Here is a 17,113-nt window from a genome sequence, read left to right as displayed (position 1 = left end):
ATGGCTTCTGTTTCTGATCTAAGCCCTCTTAACCCCTTGACCCCCATGCATTTGGTGTTCTATCTTGGCAGCTCTCTTTCTCAAGTATATATGGTTTTATTTAAAGATTGTTATTATTTTTTAAATAATTTTATTTATTTATTTTTAATTGATTTTAGAGGAAGGGAGGGAGAGAGAGAAAGAGAGAGAAAGAAACACCAATGTGAGAGAGATACATTGATAGGCTACCTCTTGTACAGGTCCTAACCAGGGATCAAACCCACAACCTAGGTATGTGCCCTGACTGAGAATTGAACCAGCAACCTTCCAGTACAGGGACGATGCTCCAATCAACTGAGCCACACCAGACAGGGTCAAATGTATATGATTTAATGGAGCCTGAAGAAGTTACCAAAAACAGATCTGTGCCTTAATTTCTCCAAAGTTACAAGGAAGAAATCAGCTTAAACAGTTCCCTAGTCATAATGCGTATGTGGCTTACTCTACCTGATACAAAATAATGTGTTTGGTGCATTAGTGAACATTTGAGTTTACTAGAAAAGTAACCATTATTTCCTCAGGACATAGAAGGGTTGATTTATCTTTCATTCTAAGTTTCTGGAGAAAGTTCAGGAACTCACACAAATGAGACTTAAAAGATTGGTCTGGGAAACAGATATCAATTCGTCCATAAACCCCTCTATCTTCCAGTGCAGTGTTAACTCATTATTATTGAATGCTTATAAATAATGAGGATAAAATCACTTTACAAAAGACTTGCCCTCCACCATTATGGATTATCATACAGATTTTTAGAATGTAAGCTACTAAGATTATAACAAATTTTAGTCTGCCTTTATTCATGCATAACAAATGGGGAAGATGGATGAACATTCCTTAGACATTCCAGCAGTAGTGTTTTTAACCAATCAATGTTTTCATTTGGTTCTCTCTCAATCCCTTAAGGGTAGACATTAAAATAAGGTTAAATATGTTTAATTTTTAAAAGACATAATACAAATTCCATAGTAAGTTAAAATCCAATAATGTCTAAATTCTCTCAGTTCCCAGGGCTATTTTTAGGTCTTTAGGGAAAATATAACCATTTTCCCTCTTTCTCAGCCTTGAAGTGCCCCATTTAAACATGACTGTATCTCTGTACCCTTTTCCAGCCCATTTACCATATTCAGTATCCAAGATCCTGAAAAGAGTGAGGCTCCTTTCCCTGGTAAGGGGAAGGGAAGCACCCATGCTGTGGAGCTGGAAGCTGGGCTCTAGTTACAAATCCAAGACTAAGTATGGTACTTTGGGCAACTTCCTGGGTTTCTGCAGGCCTCCATTTGCTCATCTATTTAGGGAGAAAAGAGAATGAGTGCTTTTTAATGCCCCTCCCAATGCCACTGTTCCATGATTCTCTGGTGTTCCAAGCATATTCTGCTCATTTCCACGGGGAAAGCTTTGACAATAGACCATGTAATAGGATTTGAAGAGAATATTTTCTATGGCTTCTAGGGAATTTGGAAAATATGAGTCATATAACTACTCCTCCAGTCCCAAATTGGTAGTAAGGAAATAAATACTGGAATTTGGGGCATGTGACTCTCAAAGCAAATTGAGTTTTCAAAGCCAGAAAGAGATATTTTAAGGCTAGAAGTATTATTTCCACTTTTTGATCAGTGACATGAAAGAATAGCTATAAATGTGACCAGTGGTTAATACTTTCATTATCAGTTAAGAATTATAACCATTTAACTGTAGGTATTAAATTTTATTCTTTTTTATGACAAAATTTTTCCTCATGTAATGCTCCAAATTACCATTTCACATTTGTCTTCAGAATGAGACAACATCAAATTTAGTGGGCTGCCTGGCTCTGTCACAATGAAGGTTAAGATTAAGGTCAAGGCTTAATAGCATTAGCTTTTTTCTGTTCCAAAGCCACAAATACAAATTTAACCTTGCTGGCTTTTAAAAAAATGTGTGAAAGCTATGCCAAAGAGTTTATAAAACCATCATCTCTACAGGAAAAGTAATTCACAGGCTGGCTGTACTAACAGTGGGGTTCACTGTCATCTCTGGTGAACCAAGACAGCATGGTGTCAGATTGCCCTGGTAACTGAGTTGCCAATCTGGGTTAATGTTGAGATGCCTAAAGCAGACATAGCACTATGTTAGCACTATGAATATTCTTGTAATGCTTTGGAGTATCATTGGACCTATAGCACTGGATGGTCAATGACACAGAAACTATTGTTAGTGAACAATTTGTCCTCCTTCTGATTCTTTGGACTTTATTTATGAATACTTACTCTCTTCTGAATAAAGTAGAGATTAAATAGAAGATGACTTCTCTATATTATTTCGTAGTGCCTAAGGAAGCCAGAATGCATCAGATTTTGTGCTCATTCAATAAACTAAATTCTGAGACTAAAAGCCAAATTTCATAAGCCACCATGACCCTGGTATATTGATTTTAAAAATGACCCCACTATGTATTCTAGAGCCTTATCTCCCTCTTTTTCTGGACTCCCCCACACACACACCCCATAGGGATGCATCAAAGTAGTATATTTAGTAGGAAAAAACAATGCTTACACAGTCAAAATTTTGACAATATTTTCTTTTTATTTCACAATATGGGAATAACTCAAATTTTGAGTCTCAAAGACCAAAATATTTTTAAACCAAATGTTTAGAAGATGAGCCAGGCCACCATTTTGGCAGCAAGCTTCACCTGGTCAAGTGGAAGTTGGAAGAAAATGCCTGCAGCATGGCTAAAGAGATTCATACTTGGTTGTCTAATTTGCATGCATGAGTATAGTGTATTCTCCATGCCACTAGTACATATATGCCTTTTCATAGTCAGTGTAGGATCCGTATTTGTGCATTAAAAGTCTGCTCCCTTACAAAATGTTACCATAATTTATCTGAGAGAGCCTTCAGGTGACAAATTCTTATGCCACCTTTACTTCCCAAAAGTCATTTCTGAATAATAATTACAGCTATCAGGAGTTCCAGCATAATATAAGAGAATCTGTTTGTTAATTATTTGAATGTTAGTTAGTTGGTTGTGATTGAACCTGAATAAACATATCCACGTGTTTGGTGCCTGGAATTTCAAAATGGGAACCTTTAGCAGCAATGGCAACACTAGACCAAATGACAAGATAAACAAAAACTAGATGATGTCCCAGAAAGAATTGGGCTTTCCTGCTTTCCAAAGCAAATGCTTCCTTAATATGCACCAAACAGTGACAGCCTGACCCACTCTTGCCTGGGGCCCCACTTTTCCCACTAATGCTGAATTGTTGGAAACCCAAACAACGTTCAGTTCCAAAGGGGAAAATGCCTGAATCTGAAAAGGAAGTAAAAGAAATTGTACCAGGGAAAGAACACAGGAATGGACAAGTTCCCAGAGTATCTCTCTCTGTCAACAAGCATGTAGATTCTTTATTACTAGAATATGCAGAATCCCGTGGGAATTGCTGCATCTTTTTTTGCCTTAACTTTTTCTTGCCAGTCCTTCCTTGGTTGATTGAACCGTCTCGCTGATGGGGGGAGGTTGTCCCATCCAGAAGACACTCAAGAGCAGGTCTCAGGAGCCACATTCTTCACAGAGACAGGAGAGGATGTACCGATAGGTGGCTGTGAGTCGCATGCCCCCTGAGCAGCGCAGCCTCAACGCTTTCAGCTTGGAGGTCTGGGGCCGACAGCAGTGACATGAAGAGCGGAAGGGCTGCTTGAGGACAGTGCTGAAGGACACCAAGGGCTCGGAGCGTGAAGCCTGGCTGCAGTGCCCCTCACACCTGGCCAGAAGCACCATCTGGGGAGAGAAGAGAGGTGGTTACCCTGCGGAGATGCCAAAATCCCAGCCAGGTCGCACAACCTCCTTTACAAGGACCTAACACTCTTTGCCAATTCCTTCTGGATTAGATCACTGGCTCTCAACTCTGGTTGCATGTAGGAATCATGTGGTAAAACTTGTTTTTAAAATGTCCACACACAGGCCCTGTCTCAGACCAATTGAGTTAAAATCCTTGAAGACAGAGCCAGACTTTTGTGGTTTTTAAAGCTCCTTAGGTGATTCTGAAGTGCACTGAGAGTTTAGAACAACTGAATAAGGCCCACCACCATGATGTGCGAATAAAAATCAAAGAACAAAAGAAATTTCTTCAGACAGGTGACAGTCTACCATTGGCCCAATGCCAATTCTACCAGTCTCAAAATGCAGGAAGTCATTCCAAATTAAAATAAGGGAGTAAAGAATAACTACATAATAAAAAGCTATGTGACAGGAATTGCTAAACAAAAGAAATATGGTTTCTGAAGAAGAAAAAAAAGGTGATCTGAGTGATACTTAGGAAAAAATATTCTAAGAATATGACTTGAAACAAGAGCAAGAACGAGAAACAATGTACATTTTGGGCCCTGGAATGACACCTCTGGGCTTATATATTGAAGGGGCCTAAGATTTGTGTAATCACATCTTCAGCATCATTTAGGGCAAATATTAACTCATTCTAACCAACTCCATTTCCAAAAGTAGATTAGCATGATAATAAAGCTTGGACTGAGGTAACAGAGGATGTGTATTCTTTATAATGGCTCTTAATGTGGCTTGAGTAAACAGACTCCTTTAAGAATCTGACACAAACTACCAAAGTTATCCCCAGAACAATGGACATAAGCACACACTCAATATTTTGCATACAGATTAAGAGGATAGAGCTGAGGTTCATTTATGTATCCCATACATAAATCCTGGTGTCCTGGAAGTGGCAGTCATTAGTGAGGTTGGGAGGGCAGCTTGATTCATTAAGCTATGTAATCCTATATAGTGGGGCACAGAGGGTAAGAGGAACTTGAGATTATTGGTCCATGTTTATGTGGGAGAGTTTTGCTTGATAAATTTCATATTAAGTGATAGAAAACATTGCCCTATAATTCCAGAACTAACAATAAGAATATAAAAAGTGGAACTATTTAAATAAAAAGGTTAAAAGATACATAAATACATAAAACCATTTGACATCTACTTCATGGTACTTTAGGAGTTAGCAGCTGTTATTAAAAACACACCAACTATTATCTTTAACATTATCTTATATGACAGAATTAAACCATGATTAAAAAAAGGAAACGGCCTGCTCATCTTTCCAAAAGGAAGAGAAGCAGGCTTCTGGTAATTATAGATCATTACCTGAGAAGATGCTGGGCTGAATTCAACAATCTCTTAGTAACCAAGAGAATATGAGATACTAGGAAACAACCAGCAGGGCTTGGTGAAGATAAACTGAACATGATCTACTGATTTATTTTCTCTGAAAGATCAGAGGTGGAGAGAAAATGACAGCTGTAAGCTGTTTTAGTTTTATTGAAACTTTTATTCTATCCTGCCTGCTCTTCACATTGATAGGTTAAACAAACATGATCTAAAATAAGTTTTGAAAGATTATGCCATAGGTCAGTAGTACCTGGGCCAATCCTTGGTGCCTACCCTATCCCTCTAATGAAAGTCCAAGGTCTTCCCCAGTCCCTTCTCCACACACGTACCAGTACATGGGAAGAGCTCCTTGACATTTCATTTTGAAGTAGTGCTCCATTTACTCATTTCTAATGCAGGTCATCTATTAGGCATATTAAGCAGTTATTCAAAGAATCACCTCCCAAAATGGAGTCTTTAGAAGTCCAGTTTCAGGCTGGATGGATAATAGTGAACATGTGTCAACAGACTTAATTCAGAAGCAGAGACATGGTGGTACATTATCCCCAAATGATACACATACAGGTGAACCAAATGTAGACTTTGAATGACCAGGCATTTAGCCTTGGTCTGTAAAATAACAAAGTCAGCAATGTAGGACCATTTGTAGAAGAACTAACCTGATAGTGATTTCACTAAAAGTTTGCAGGGTCTCAAGCTCTACCTTCAGCTCATTCTGAAGGACAAGAACTCCAGCACTGAAGACCTTGGGGTCACCTCCAATGGGCCTCTCTTCCTTAAGAGGTAGACTTTTTGGTCAAGGAGAATGCGCAGACATAAAATAAACACCTTCAGTGGCTGCTCTCAGCCTTCAGAATAAAGTTCAAAATCCTGAACAGGCACTAAGGCCCTCTATGACATGGATTTCACATATCTTTCCAGTAATTCTTACAACTGTTTTCATTCACATCACCCACTTTCTATTCTGATCAAGCTTAATCACTTAGGAATTCATGGAACTATACTGAATTTTCCTGCCTCTTGCCTTTGCTCATGTCTTTCTTCTTTCAGTAATGCCATTTCCTCCTAACTCTGCTTAATGAAATCCCAACTACCCTCCATTGCCAAATTCAAATGCTCTTTCTTTGAAGAAGAGACTATGAACTCATCTACACCATGGAATTCTATGCAGCTGTAAAAAAGAAGGATCTCTTACCCTTTGGGACAGCCTGAATAGAATTGGAGAGTATTATGCTAAGTGAAATAAGCCAGTCAGAGAAAAAGAAGTACCACATGATCTCACTCATATGTGGAATGTAATAAACAAAATAAACTGGTGAACAAAATAGATCCAGAGACATAGAAGCATGGAACAGACTGAGGGATCTCAGAAGGAAAGCAGGGGTGGAGGAATGGGTGAGGAGAGATTAATCTAAGAACTTTTATGCTTATATGCATAACCTATGGACACAGACATTGGTATGGGGAAGGCCTGGGGCTGGTGTGGATGTGGGGTGGAGGGGATCAATGGAGGGGAAAAGGGGACATCTGTAATATTTTTAACAATAAAAAAACAAAAATAAAAGACACTATGAAACAATTATTGGGCCCTTGATATTCTCAACACACACACACACACACACACACCCATACACACCTGCACACACACACGCAAATCCCCTCTCTGAAAGATTCCCAGTATGCAGATCTTATCTCAAAGCTGAAAACTGTATTAAAATCTAGCTGTGTTTTGTGTATATATGTTGGATAGTTAAAGTGAGGAATTTGTAAGATCCATAATGAATGTTATTAAGGAATGAAAGGGATAAATATCTGCTCTCCATATTCACTGTTGATATTCCACATTTTAGTCTCTGCCATGCCTCACTTGTGTTACAGATTTAATGAGCATCTTCTGACCTCTTCCAGACCAGAGCTTCTTAAACTATAATATGTATGTAAACCAGAACCTGTTAAAATGTAGAATGTGACTGAGTAGTTCTGAGTGAGGCCAGAGATTCTGCATTTCTCATAAGAGTCTGTTTTATGTGAGTACTGCTGGGATATGGGCCTGTTAAAATTTGAGAGGCTCTGCTCCAGATGGTTCACCAGATAGTGACAATTTAGCTAATAATAACAATAGCAGCTAAAATTTATTGAGTGCTTTCAACATTTAATCCTCATGACAATTCTATGCTAAAAGCACTACACATTATTATCTGTACTATTGTTACAGATAAGGCAGCTGAGGATTTAGAAAGTTTAAGTAACTTGCTCATACTCACATATCTGGTAAATGGCAGAGCTGGAGTCAAACTCAGGTCTGTTTAAAACCAAACCCTTGGTCTAAATCACTATAATATCCTGCCTCCTGATATTACAATGCTTTCCTGAAGCATGAACCAATTCACACCTTTCTCTAATCTATTTTGACCTGCCTCTGGGAGCCTTAACTATATATCATTTCCATACAAGTCTGACTTTTGTCTTATAGACTCCTTGGGACACATCATCACCACCTCCAAGCTTATGTAGAGCTGAATCTTCTAAGATCCAATGCAGTCCTATATAATACCTCCTTCATTGTCAAGACCCTCACTCAGCTCCATCCCTCAGTGATTTGGGGACTCCTAGGGACTCCCAGCAATTCTTTGGATAGCACCACACACTCTCTTACTCCTAACCAATTAATTCATCCTTCAGTTCAATAAACCTTTGACACCTTCAAACATCAGTTCACCTGCCAAAATACTGCCCCCCTGTTTGTGGCTGACATATCTTCCTCATGCTTGCATGACTTGGCTGTGTTTTAATAACATGGGAGGACTCCTCTCCATTTTGAACTGCACTTACATGCTGTTAATTGAGAGCATCTACACTATTCTATTATAAAATCACGAAAGGAACTTCTTTTGACAAAGAACCCACATGGGGCTCCACCTTTAGACAGTGAGTTCAACAGTTGGTTATTGCTCATAAGACCTATTGGCTTCTCACAGCACAGGTGGGTGATAGATACATTCTATCTGCTTGGGTCCAGTTTATTTTTATTATCTTATGTTTCCCAAACAAGTGACCTGATGCTAGGAAGCTAGGCAACTTCTCCAGCAGCCCCTTTGTATTTCCCCAACTTTGTCACTTGGCTCCAGCTGGATGTGAAAGCCAGTTTCTTCCAATATGAACAGTGCTGCCAGGTTCAGGGTGTTTGCTCAGGGACAGGCTCCTTCATGCTCTAATCTGATTTTCATGTGCTGAAGCTAAGAGTAATAAAAAGGTCCTTGGGTAATAATAAAAGAATAGTAAGGATGATGATATATAACATGTATTGAATGTTTACTAGGCTCTAGGCACTGTGCCAAGCCCTTCATATGCAACTTAGTTCTTAATAATCATTTCAGAAGGTAAACTCTTCCTATTTTACAAATTAAGAAATTAAAAAGCAGAAGATAAGCTAACAGCCTGAAGTCGCATAGCTGTATAGTGGAGAACCAGGCTTCTGAACCAACACAGTTTGATTCCTGAGCTTTTTCTCCTAACTGCATGCTATACTGTTAGGCCATGACAGTCAGCCTGTCAAGCCTTCAATTTTCATAAGATGTTCAAATTGGTCACGGGCAAGGTCAAGCTACATTGTGAAGGTTGTAGCCTGCTGTGATTCCTGGGTCCAGACCAAAGAATGCACTAGAGACCTTAGGCCTCTGCTCTTTCTGGTGACCTATCATATTTCTTAGACAGTTATGTTTTTTCTGCAATACACAACTATCTTCTGAATGAGGAAAACCTAAACACAGATGGTTTTCATCATCCTTTGTTGAAAGACTCTTACCATCGCCAAAGTCATTTCCCTCTTCTGTCATGTAGAACACCCATGAATTCCTGGCTTAGGCCATGACTGACTAGATATCTCCATCAGTATTGGAATAAAGATGCACCTGTCCTATCCTAGAACAGAGTTTTGGCTATTTTACCCCAAATGAGTGAAAAACATGTTTTGCCTTTTTCTCAGCAGTGTACACTGTACACCTCTTATTTAATGGCACCCCTTGAAGAACCCCTTTTTCCTCAGCAACAAGATTTCCCCGTGTTTCTCCTAAACTTTCCCTCACCAACACCTTCAACAAATGACTGTAAAACTCATCTCCAGGGACCCAGATCTACCTTTAAAATGTCTGTGCCAGGCTGAAGGCATCATCAAAATTGCAACTAGAGGAATGAAACAGTGTGTATGGGGGAGGTGGTGGTTGTGGTAAGAGCTTTGATAGGGTGGGTGGGAACTTGGCAAACTCCAACTGGAATTTGGTCCCTTCCCTCTGGTCACAACTCAATGGGACATGAATAGACCTTTGAGCACGGAACACTTCCCTTCCCTCTCTCCCCCATTTACTTGTAAACATTATGAGAGCTAAAGCTTTGTCTTTATTTCTATTTTTGTGCCTCTAGTACCTACCACAATGCCTGCACATAGTAAGCATTCAGTATACATTTGTTCTTTTTTAAAAAAAATAAGTCATATCTCCCCAATAGTTAATTGTGTTATAAACTCAATATTCCCGACTCCCTTATTTCTTCAACTACTCTATGAGCTTCAGGGGCACCAGCAGGAGATAACTTGGGGATCCTGACCACTCCCTCCCAACCCCAAGGCTCAGCTCTTGGCATGCCAGGTCCCTTTTACTTGGAATTTTCCCAGGATTTGTTCCCTGAGCCTTCCTCCTCCTTCTCTGCTGTTGTAGTTCTTGTGGTCCTTCAGAATTCAGACAACTTTATGTCATGGTTCCACACCCATGGTCACCATCTCCCCCTACTTATCCAACTTAGACTTCAAATATCTGTCCCACCAGTTTGCTTTCCTAATCTCAGTTTCTGAAAATTTTTCCCTGGCCTGAATCCAGAAGTGGCTCCCTCCAGTCCCTCTTTCTTGTGCTCCCCTGGGAAGGGAAGTCAGACAACAGGATCTATTTCTCTTTGACTTTTATCCTTCCTTTTAGCACCCAACAGAGTGGCTTACATTTACTTTGCTCTTCTGCATGCTCCCCCCACCACTGCCAAGTTACTGTGTTCAACATGAACCACATTGAGGTTTATTTTCGTAATCCTTTAAGGCTATAAGAGATCCTAACAGTTATTGAAGTCACAGTAGTGACTGAAATAGAAAAGTGAGTCTGAACACCTGTCCAGTTTATAACTTCATCATCAAGATCATAATATTATTTATTAATGTGTATTATATGCTAAAAACTGTGCTGGATGCTTTACAAATATTATCACCAATACTCATGCCCACGCATTTAGGTAGACAGCAATAGCTCCATTCTATAAAGAAATAGAGGCATCAAATAAGTGCTTCATTTCCCCAAGCTGACAAACTGAGGAGCTGGAATTTGAAACCAGGTCTCTCACTTAAAAGTATGGGATGCCTCAGTTCCCTAAAAGATGTCCTAGACAGTTCGTTTCCACTAACTAGTGAACTTTTGCCTCTTGGTTCTATAACCTTTACTTAGAATTTCAGGGAAGATTGTAAATGAACGTGCCACTCCCAGATTTTTTGTACCCAATCCTAGGAGGTGTCAACACTAAATGCCACCAGGCGCATCATAATCTGTGGCCACACTGACCTTCTTGTTGGACCAATGTAGTCAGTCTTTTCTGCCTGAACCCATCTCAACCTTTTCCTGAATTGTTAGAAGATGGGCAACAGGCCCTTGGGGCTGGCCAACTACAAGTTTAGGGCTATGGGAACAGGCAGTTTCATGGAAGGCTCCCTGAAAAGCTTTCACTACTAGTTCTGGTTCTAGAAATATTGCTGAGTATAAATAATAATTTCCAGCAGATTAGAAGTTAAGCCTGGATTTCCAGTACTGGCTCCTGCATTCTACTTTCATTCCTCCAATATGAAACTATATTAGTTGTTAGATGAATGCTCCAATGCAGACATTGCCACTCCTGGGCTATATAACATTGACCAATCTACTTAACATTTCTTTCAGGTTTCAGTTTTCCTTGACAGTAAAATGGGGATGATAATGCTTTCCATCACAGGTTTGCCAGCAATGATTAGATTATATAGTATGTGGTGCCTGACATATATTAGCTGTTCAAGGAAGTGCCCTCCCTTTCCCAAGCCTGGGTCACAAGCTCCCTTTCATCTGTCTTCCTAAGGGCAGACATTGGATACATGTAAATCAGGAATTGTTAACAACTGAAAGGCAAACAGTAGGCATGTGCTTAGTAAATAATGGCCTTTGGACATCACATTGAGAGAAAATTTTGCAGAGAGGAAAAACCTACTCTAGTTTCTTCTTTGTAAAAATCCCTGTTAGCTATTTTCTAAAGAAAAGCTAAATGCTTTATCCCACATCTAGATAGACAAACAGTTTTGTTAAATGAGATCCATTAGAGAGAAGGCCAGTCTGAGTCTATGAAAGTTAAGAATTATAGAATAATTCAAAATGAAAAAGTTTTTGTTCTTGGGTACATAAAAAAACCTAATCCAGGAAAGTCTGGGTAGTTGAGATTCTGCCAGGCATATTTTATGACCAAAGAAGAAAGTTTTCTAATTACAAGCACCATTTACATAAAACTATTGCTATATTTGAGATAGTTTAAGATGTTTGCAAACAGATTGTTCACATGAAATTACAAACATTTCTCTTACTATCACAGTTTTGCACTATTTACCATAGCATTCTGGAAGAAACAGAGATGAACAAAGGTAGACTAAAGCCTTTTTCTAGGACTCATGCTCAAGCACTGTGAGTTTGTTAGGTTTGAGTTAATGACATTTCTTCTTTGACCTTCCCTTAACGAATGTAATAATTGTTAAGGTATTCATCCATCATTTCACCAAATATTTCCAGATTGTTATTTCATCTTTGGAGATGCTCCTGTTTCTCTGTTCCTTCTAATCATCACATTGACAGTTCTTTGAAGTAAATTTAATTCCTTTTTTTTTTTTAAGAATCATGATTATGGGGGAGAAATCATCCATGGAATAAGAAATGCTAAATGCTAAATCCTAGCTAGTGTTTTATGGGGCTAAGGGAAGAAAAGCTACTAATTGTTCCAGCCAATTTCTGTGCAATCACAGTTGTAAAAACACATCCCATCTTTTTCCCCAATTTGTTTTAGTTTTATTTCCTAAGAAGGGATTGTGGTCTTGCAAAATTTTCAGTTTATTCTTTTTTATTCTTTTTTTTTTTTTTTTTTTTTAGCTCTACAAGTACAAATAAGAGACAGAAAGTTTTTCTTAGGTACAAGCAGGACTTTGGGACAAATATCATTTGCGCTGTTTGGTAACACAACTCTATTTGTTACAGTCTTTCTCCTTAGGTCTATTTTTTCCCCACAGTCATAGATGTTACTAATATAATGGTTAAAATGATTTAACTCAAATTCTGATACCCCCAAAACTAAAACAAGCCATCATCATTGAACTATAACCAGACAAGTTATGGAAATTTTAAAGGCAGACAGAAGTTGCAATGTTTTTAGATAGAGGATAGAGAGATTTACTTATATGGTCTTAATTCTAGTGGTTGATATTACAAAAACTTCTTAATTATACTGGTAATTTTTAAAATATTTGCCATATGAGAATGTTTAAGTGGTTTTAGTCTCGGGACTAAAAGTGGAAATCTCTGAAGTTGGCCTAAACAAATCCTTATTTACCAAATGTAGGTAAATTTCATTCATGTGACTGGGGCAGTGACAGTCATGAGAATTCTCATTCTAAGTTTGTTCTTCCCTACTATGTGCCTCCCTTCTGGGTGGTCCATGGGGTTGGCCATTCTTAGTGACCTTTGAAGTATGGTATTCCTTCCCACAACTTGTGACATCAGTTGCAGTGGTTGCCTGTGCAAAAATCTTACAATCACTCCAAACAAGAGTGATTTGGATAATCAATGTAAAAATGACAATTGATCAAATTGCCATTTATCTTTTGAAATCATTTTAACATAAACATAGAAGGTAAAGAAAGTCTTGGACCACAAGGCCAATGACTATTTCATCAGGAAACTCTTCGAAGAGCCCCTCAAGAATTATGTTTCACTGCTCAACCATATTTCTTCCACTCCCTTCTTTATTACTGGTGGAGGTAGAAGGTGTTACAATAACTTGTAGACTCCATTTTTCATTCTTGAAAAAGGACATTACCACACATAAATTTCACAACCAAAGATAAAACACACCCCTCCTATCTTTGGTTTAGCAACAATTTTATTGCAAGAAACTTCTAGCTTTTCTTATTGACTTTGAGCAGCCTGAAAAGAGAGACACATTACTGACAAAAGTGCAAAGCATGGTGAGAAACCCTAAAAGCATGATTCTCCCACAAGCCTTGTGGGCCAGCCATATAGCTCAGGTTTGGGCTGTCATCATAGTTCTCCATCCCCTGACAAAGGAATATAGCTTCTCTCCTGTTTCTATAAGTAATGCTACCCTCACAGAGATCTTGTTCTTACCTTTGAGCTACACTTGTACAGTGGGTGACTGATAGAATCGACATAGTGGTGCCTCATGCAACGTCGAGGGTCCGAGTCCATCATGAAGGAGCTGTCTGTTTTGCTGTCTGTATCTCCCATTAGTGCCAGCAGGGAGAGCATAGAAAAGGATGCAGCTAGTACATGATTTCTCATTGTTGTAAGGAAAAACTTCTCAAGTGGAACAGCAGAGGGAGGCAGAGGACTAAAAATTGGAAATGCCTTCACCTCCTAGGATCCAGTTCCTTCCAAGGAAAGGGCAGGATCTGGTTGAAGCTTTCTGGTTGTCATTGTCCTTTGTATGCCAGAGTTTTGTCTTACTCTTTGCACTTGCAATCCATCATCACTGTATCTGCTGCACAGCTGGAATGAAAACAGAAATTATTTTCCCCGGAAACATTTACCGAGAAAACTTAATGGAACCCAGGAGGTATTGAGTAGAATTTTTCCATGTCATTTCAGTACAGAATATTGGTTTCTAGAGTGTCATTAGCATAAACTGCTATCCATTCCGCATCCTCTCCATAGCTTATGCTATATATTTATAACCATTTAAAAGTGGAAACAGTGGTTTAATAGAAGCATATGTTGACTTTAATTGCTGGAGTCCATGTTCCTAAAAGCAAGAATAGTTTGAATCCAGTGTAAAGAGTAAACATGTGGTTCTGGACACAGCATAACTAAATTGGGTGGTCTCATCCTTATTCTTGGCTGGTGAGTTCTAGTCAGTTTTTCAGTAAGCTTTGGTGTCAACGTCAGCTTACATGGATAGAGAGGAGAAAGATAGGCACTAATGAACACAAGCCATGTCCCATGGGAAGGAAATATATTTTCCACTTCTAAGTCCATACCCACCCACTCACCTAGTTTTCCACTTCTGTGCTCTGGGCTCATCCTGTTTTTGTTTTAAGCCCCATGGCACCCAGCATCAATGACAAACTGCATCTGAGATACACGTTATGCTAACTGGCTTCCAGTGTGGTTATGACAATATGTGTATTTGCCAACACAGTCACACATTTCTGCAGTCTCTGTAGCCTGAGAACATGGCATAATTTGAAAAAGTAAGTGGTCGTTGGAACAGAAAATTAGCTTTAAAATGTGAGTGCTATACCAGCTTTCCTGAAATTTGCTTTGTTTTTTTAACCATACACCTCTTAGACAAAGGACTGGGGTTCAGAGATCTCCCCAAATCATCTCACTATCTCCCAAGGCATGGCCAACATTGGTGCTTTTTATCACAACAGAAGACAAAGAGTATAAAAAATATTTTCATATTTAGGAAAACATTTAGGAAAATTGGTGAGAACCTAACATTACATCCAAAACAAAAGGAACATGATAATCAAAGCTTCAGAAAAACTTTCAAACGTATTTCAGATAAAAGATTGATTTTGTTCATAGTACAATATTTTTTTAAACTTCCTACTCATGGACAGTCTGAATAAACAGGGAAAAGAATTGATTAACAGAACAAAGTATTAATAAGATAAAGATTAGAAGTTCAAACTCATGTAAGTCAATTAGTTTTGCTCTAATAAAGTAGCCCCAGACCCACTTAATCTCAGTTAGCTGTCTTACGAATATAGCGCAGGGGATCCCAAGCAGAAAAGTATGTGTTACATTGGCCTATTTCAGACCACAGCATCCCTGGCAATGGCAACACCTCAGCATGTGTGTGTTTCAGGGAAGTTTTATAAATTGAAGGAAGGGCAGGGATCAGTAACAAGGGGACCCACCTGGACTCTAACACTGCCATTAATTAGCTGGAGGACCTTGCACAGCTCATTTAAATTGTTCCAGCCCCAGTTTCCTCACCTGTAGTGTAGGGACTTGGAAAAGATAGCAAATACAATTCCTTCTTGCTCTAAAAGTCTCTACCTGATACTTATGGATCCAGTTACCACCATCTTCCTATGCAGAAGATAATCCTAATGTTGAGGAGATCATCTTTTCATACAACTTTGTACCATTTTCCTTTATGTGGATGCTAATGGAAACATTGACATTGATCAAGCCTGAGCCTAAAGCTCCAAATTGGCAAAGGATCCAGAAAAGCATTTTTTGTTTTCTTTTCAACTGTATAGTCTAGGTTTCCCTATGCATATTACACTGAAACTCACCAAGATTTCAGTTCAAAGAGCCAGCGTTTTTGGGCTGGGGGGGAGGGGGAGGGTTCATAGGCTGCAATAATACTGACCATTTCCTGAGTTTCAATATGACTATATTATCCCAAGTGGTCATTTGTCTCTTTAAAGCCTTAATTAGTCTCAGAAAGAGAATTTATTAGATTTCTCCTTTCACCACTCCAGTTTACAGATATTTCCCCCAGGAATCAATGGCAAAGGAATGAAGGGAAAAACAGACATTCTAGTCCTGCCCCTCCCTCCCCACTGCCAGCACCTTCTCTTCAGAGCCATGGCCAGGAGATATGGTCAAATGAGCAAATGAAATGAAAGAAAAACACATATAGCATAATAGTAAAAAACAAGCAATAATATCAATAACAAAACTTTATATATGTGTATAAATAATTGTATTTGTTAGCATTTGCATTCTCTCCACAGAAAAGAACATATAAAAATATAAATAGTTCTTAAACATAGAAAATGGGTATGATCACTCATCTGAAAGAAGTGAAAATTAAAGTACCTTGAGCTACTTTGTTCAACCAATCAGATTTACAAAGATTCCAAAGTCTCATCATGCACTCTGTTAACAAAGCTATGGGAAAGAGGCCCATTTTAGAGTCAGTACAGTATAAATTGATACAAATTCTGTAGAGGCCAATTTGGCAATATCTATTAAAATTGCAAATGTATATAACTTAGACCCAGCAATTCCACTTCTGAGAATTATCCTACATGTGAGATCATGCAAACTTATGGTTATTCACTATAGCATTGGTTGTCATAACATAAAATATAGCACAAATTATCCATCAGTAGGAAACTGGTTAAATATATTATACAACATGCATACAATGGAATACTATGCAACTGTATAAAAAAGAATGCAGAAATTCTACAGATTTGTGTTGTTAAAACTGGGAGGGACAAAAATATATATTTGTGTGTATTTGTATTTGCAAAGAGAAGCTCTGGAAGGATACCCAAGTAACTATACAATTACCTGTGGAGGTTGCAAGACAGGCATGGAAGAAAAAACTTTCACTGTATACCTTTTTTTTTAATTTGTAGATTTTTGAACTTGCGAATGTATACCTATCCTAAATTTTATTTAAAACATACTTTCTCTTTTAAAAGCTAGGTATAAAATAGTAATTAAGTTAATAGATGTTTAAAGTCTATGTCAGTATTTTAAAAATAGTATGATATTTTTATTTCTTATAAATATAGGAAGACATACTAGTCTTTTCTTAGTTCTTGTGCACTCCTGCCACCTAGTAGCAACATCCTGAATTGCAAGTACAGTTAATTTTTTTTTTTTT

General features: G+C 38.4%; 1 protein-coding gene across 1 annotated transcript; it reads right to left on the bottom strand.

Annotated features, from left to right (window-relative positions):
* Positions 1-355: 355 nt before the first annotated feature.
* On the bottom strand, positions 356-13,898 carry NDP (norrin cystine knot growth factor NDP). Its single transcript, XM_081126065.1, has 2 exons — positions 13,645-13,898; positions 356-3,802 (listed from the first exon to the last, which is right to left on the bottom strand). Exons 1-2 carry the CDS (start codon positions 13,816-13,818, stop codon positions 3,575-3,577), a joined length of 402 nt encoding a protein of 133 aa, XP_080982191.1. The 5' UTR covers positions 13,819-13,898; the 3' UTR covers positions 356-3,574.
* Between the last annotated feature and the right edge of the window lie 3,215 nt (positions 13,899-17,113).

This window comes from Miniopterus schreibersii (assembly GCF_964146895.1).
Source record: "Miniopterus schreibersii genome assembly, chromosome: X".
NCBI lineage: Eukaryota > Metazoa > Chordata > Mammalia > Chiroptera > Miniopteridae > Miniopterus > Miniopterus schreibersii.
Note: the sequence above shows the minus strand (reverse complement) of the source record. Positions and strands in the feature narration are given on the sequence as shown.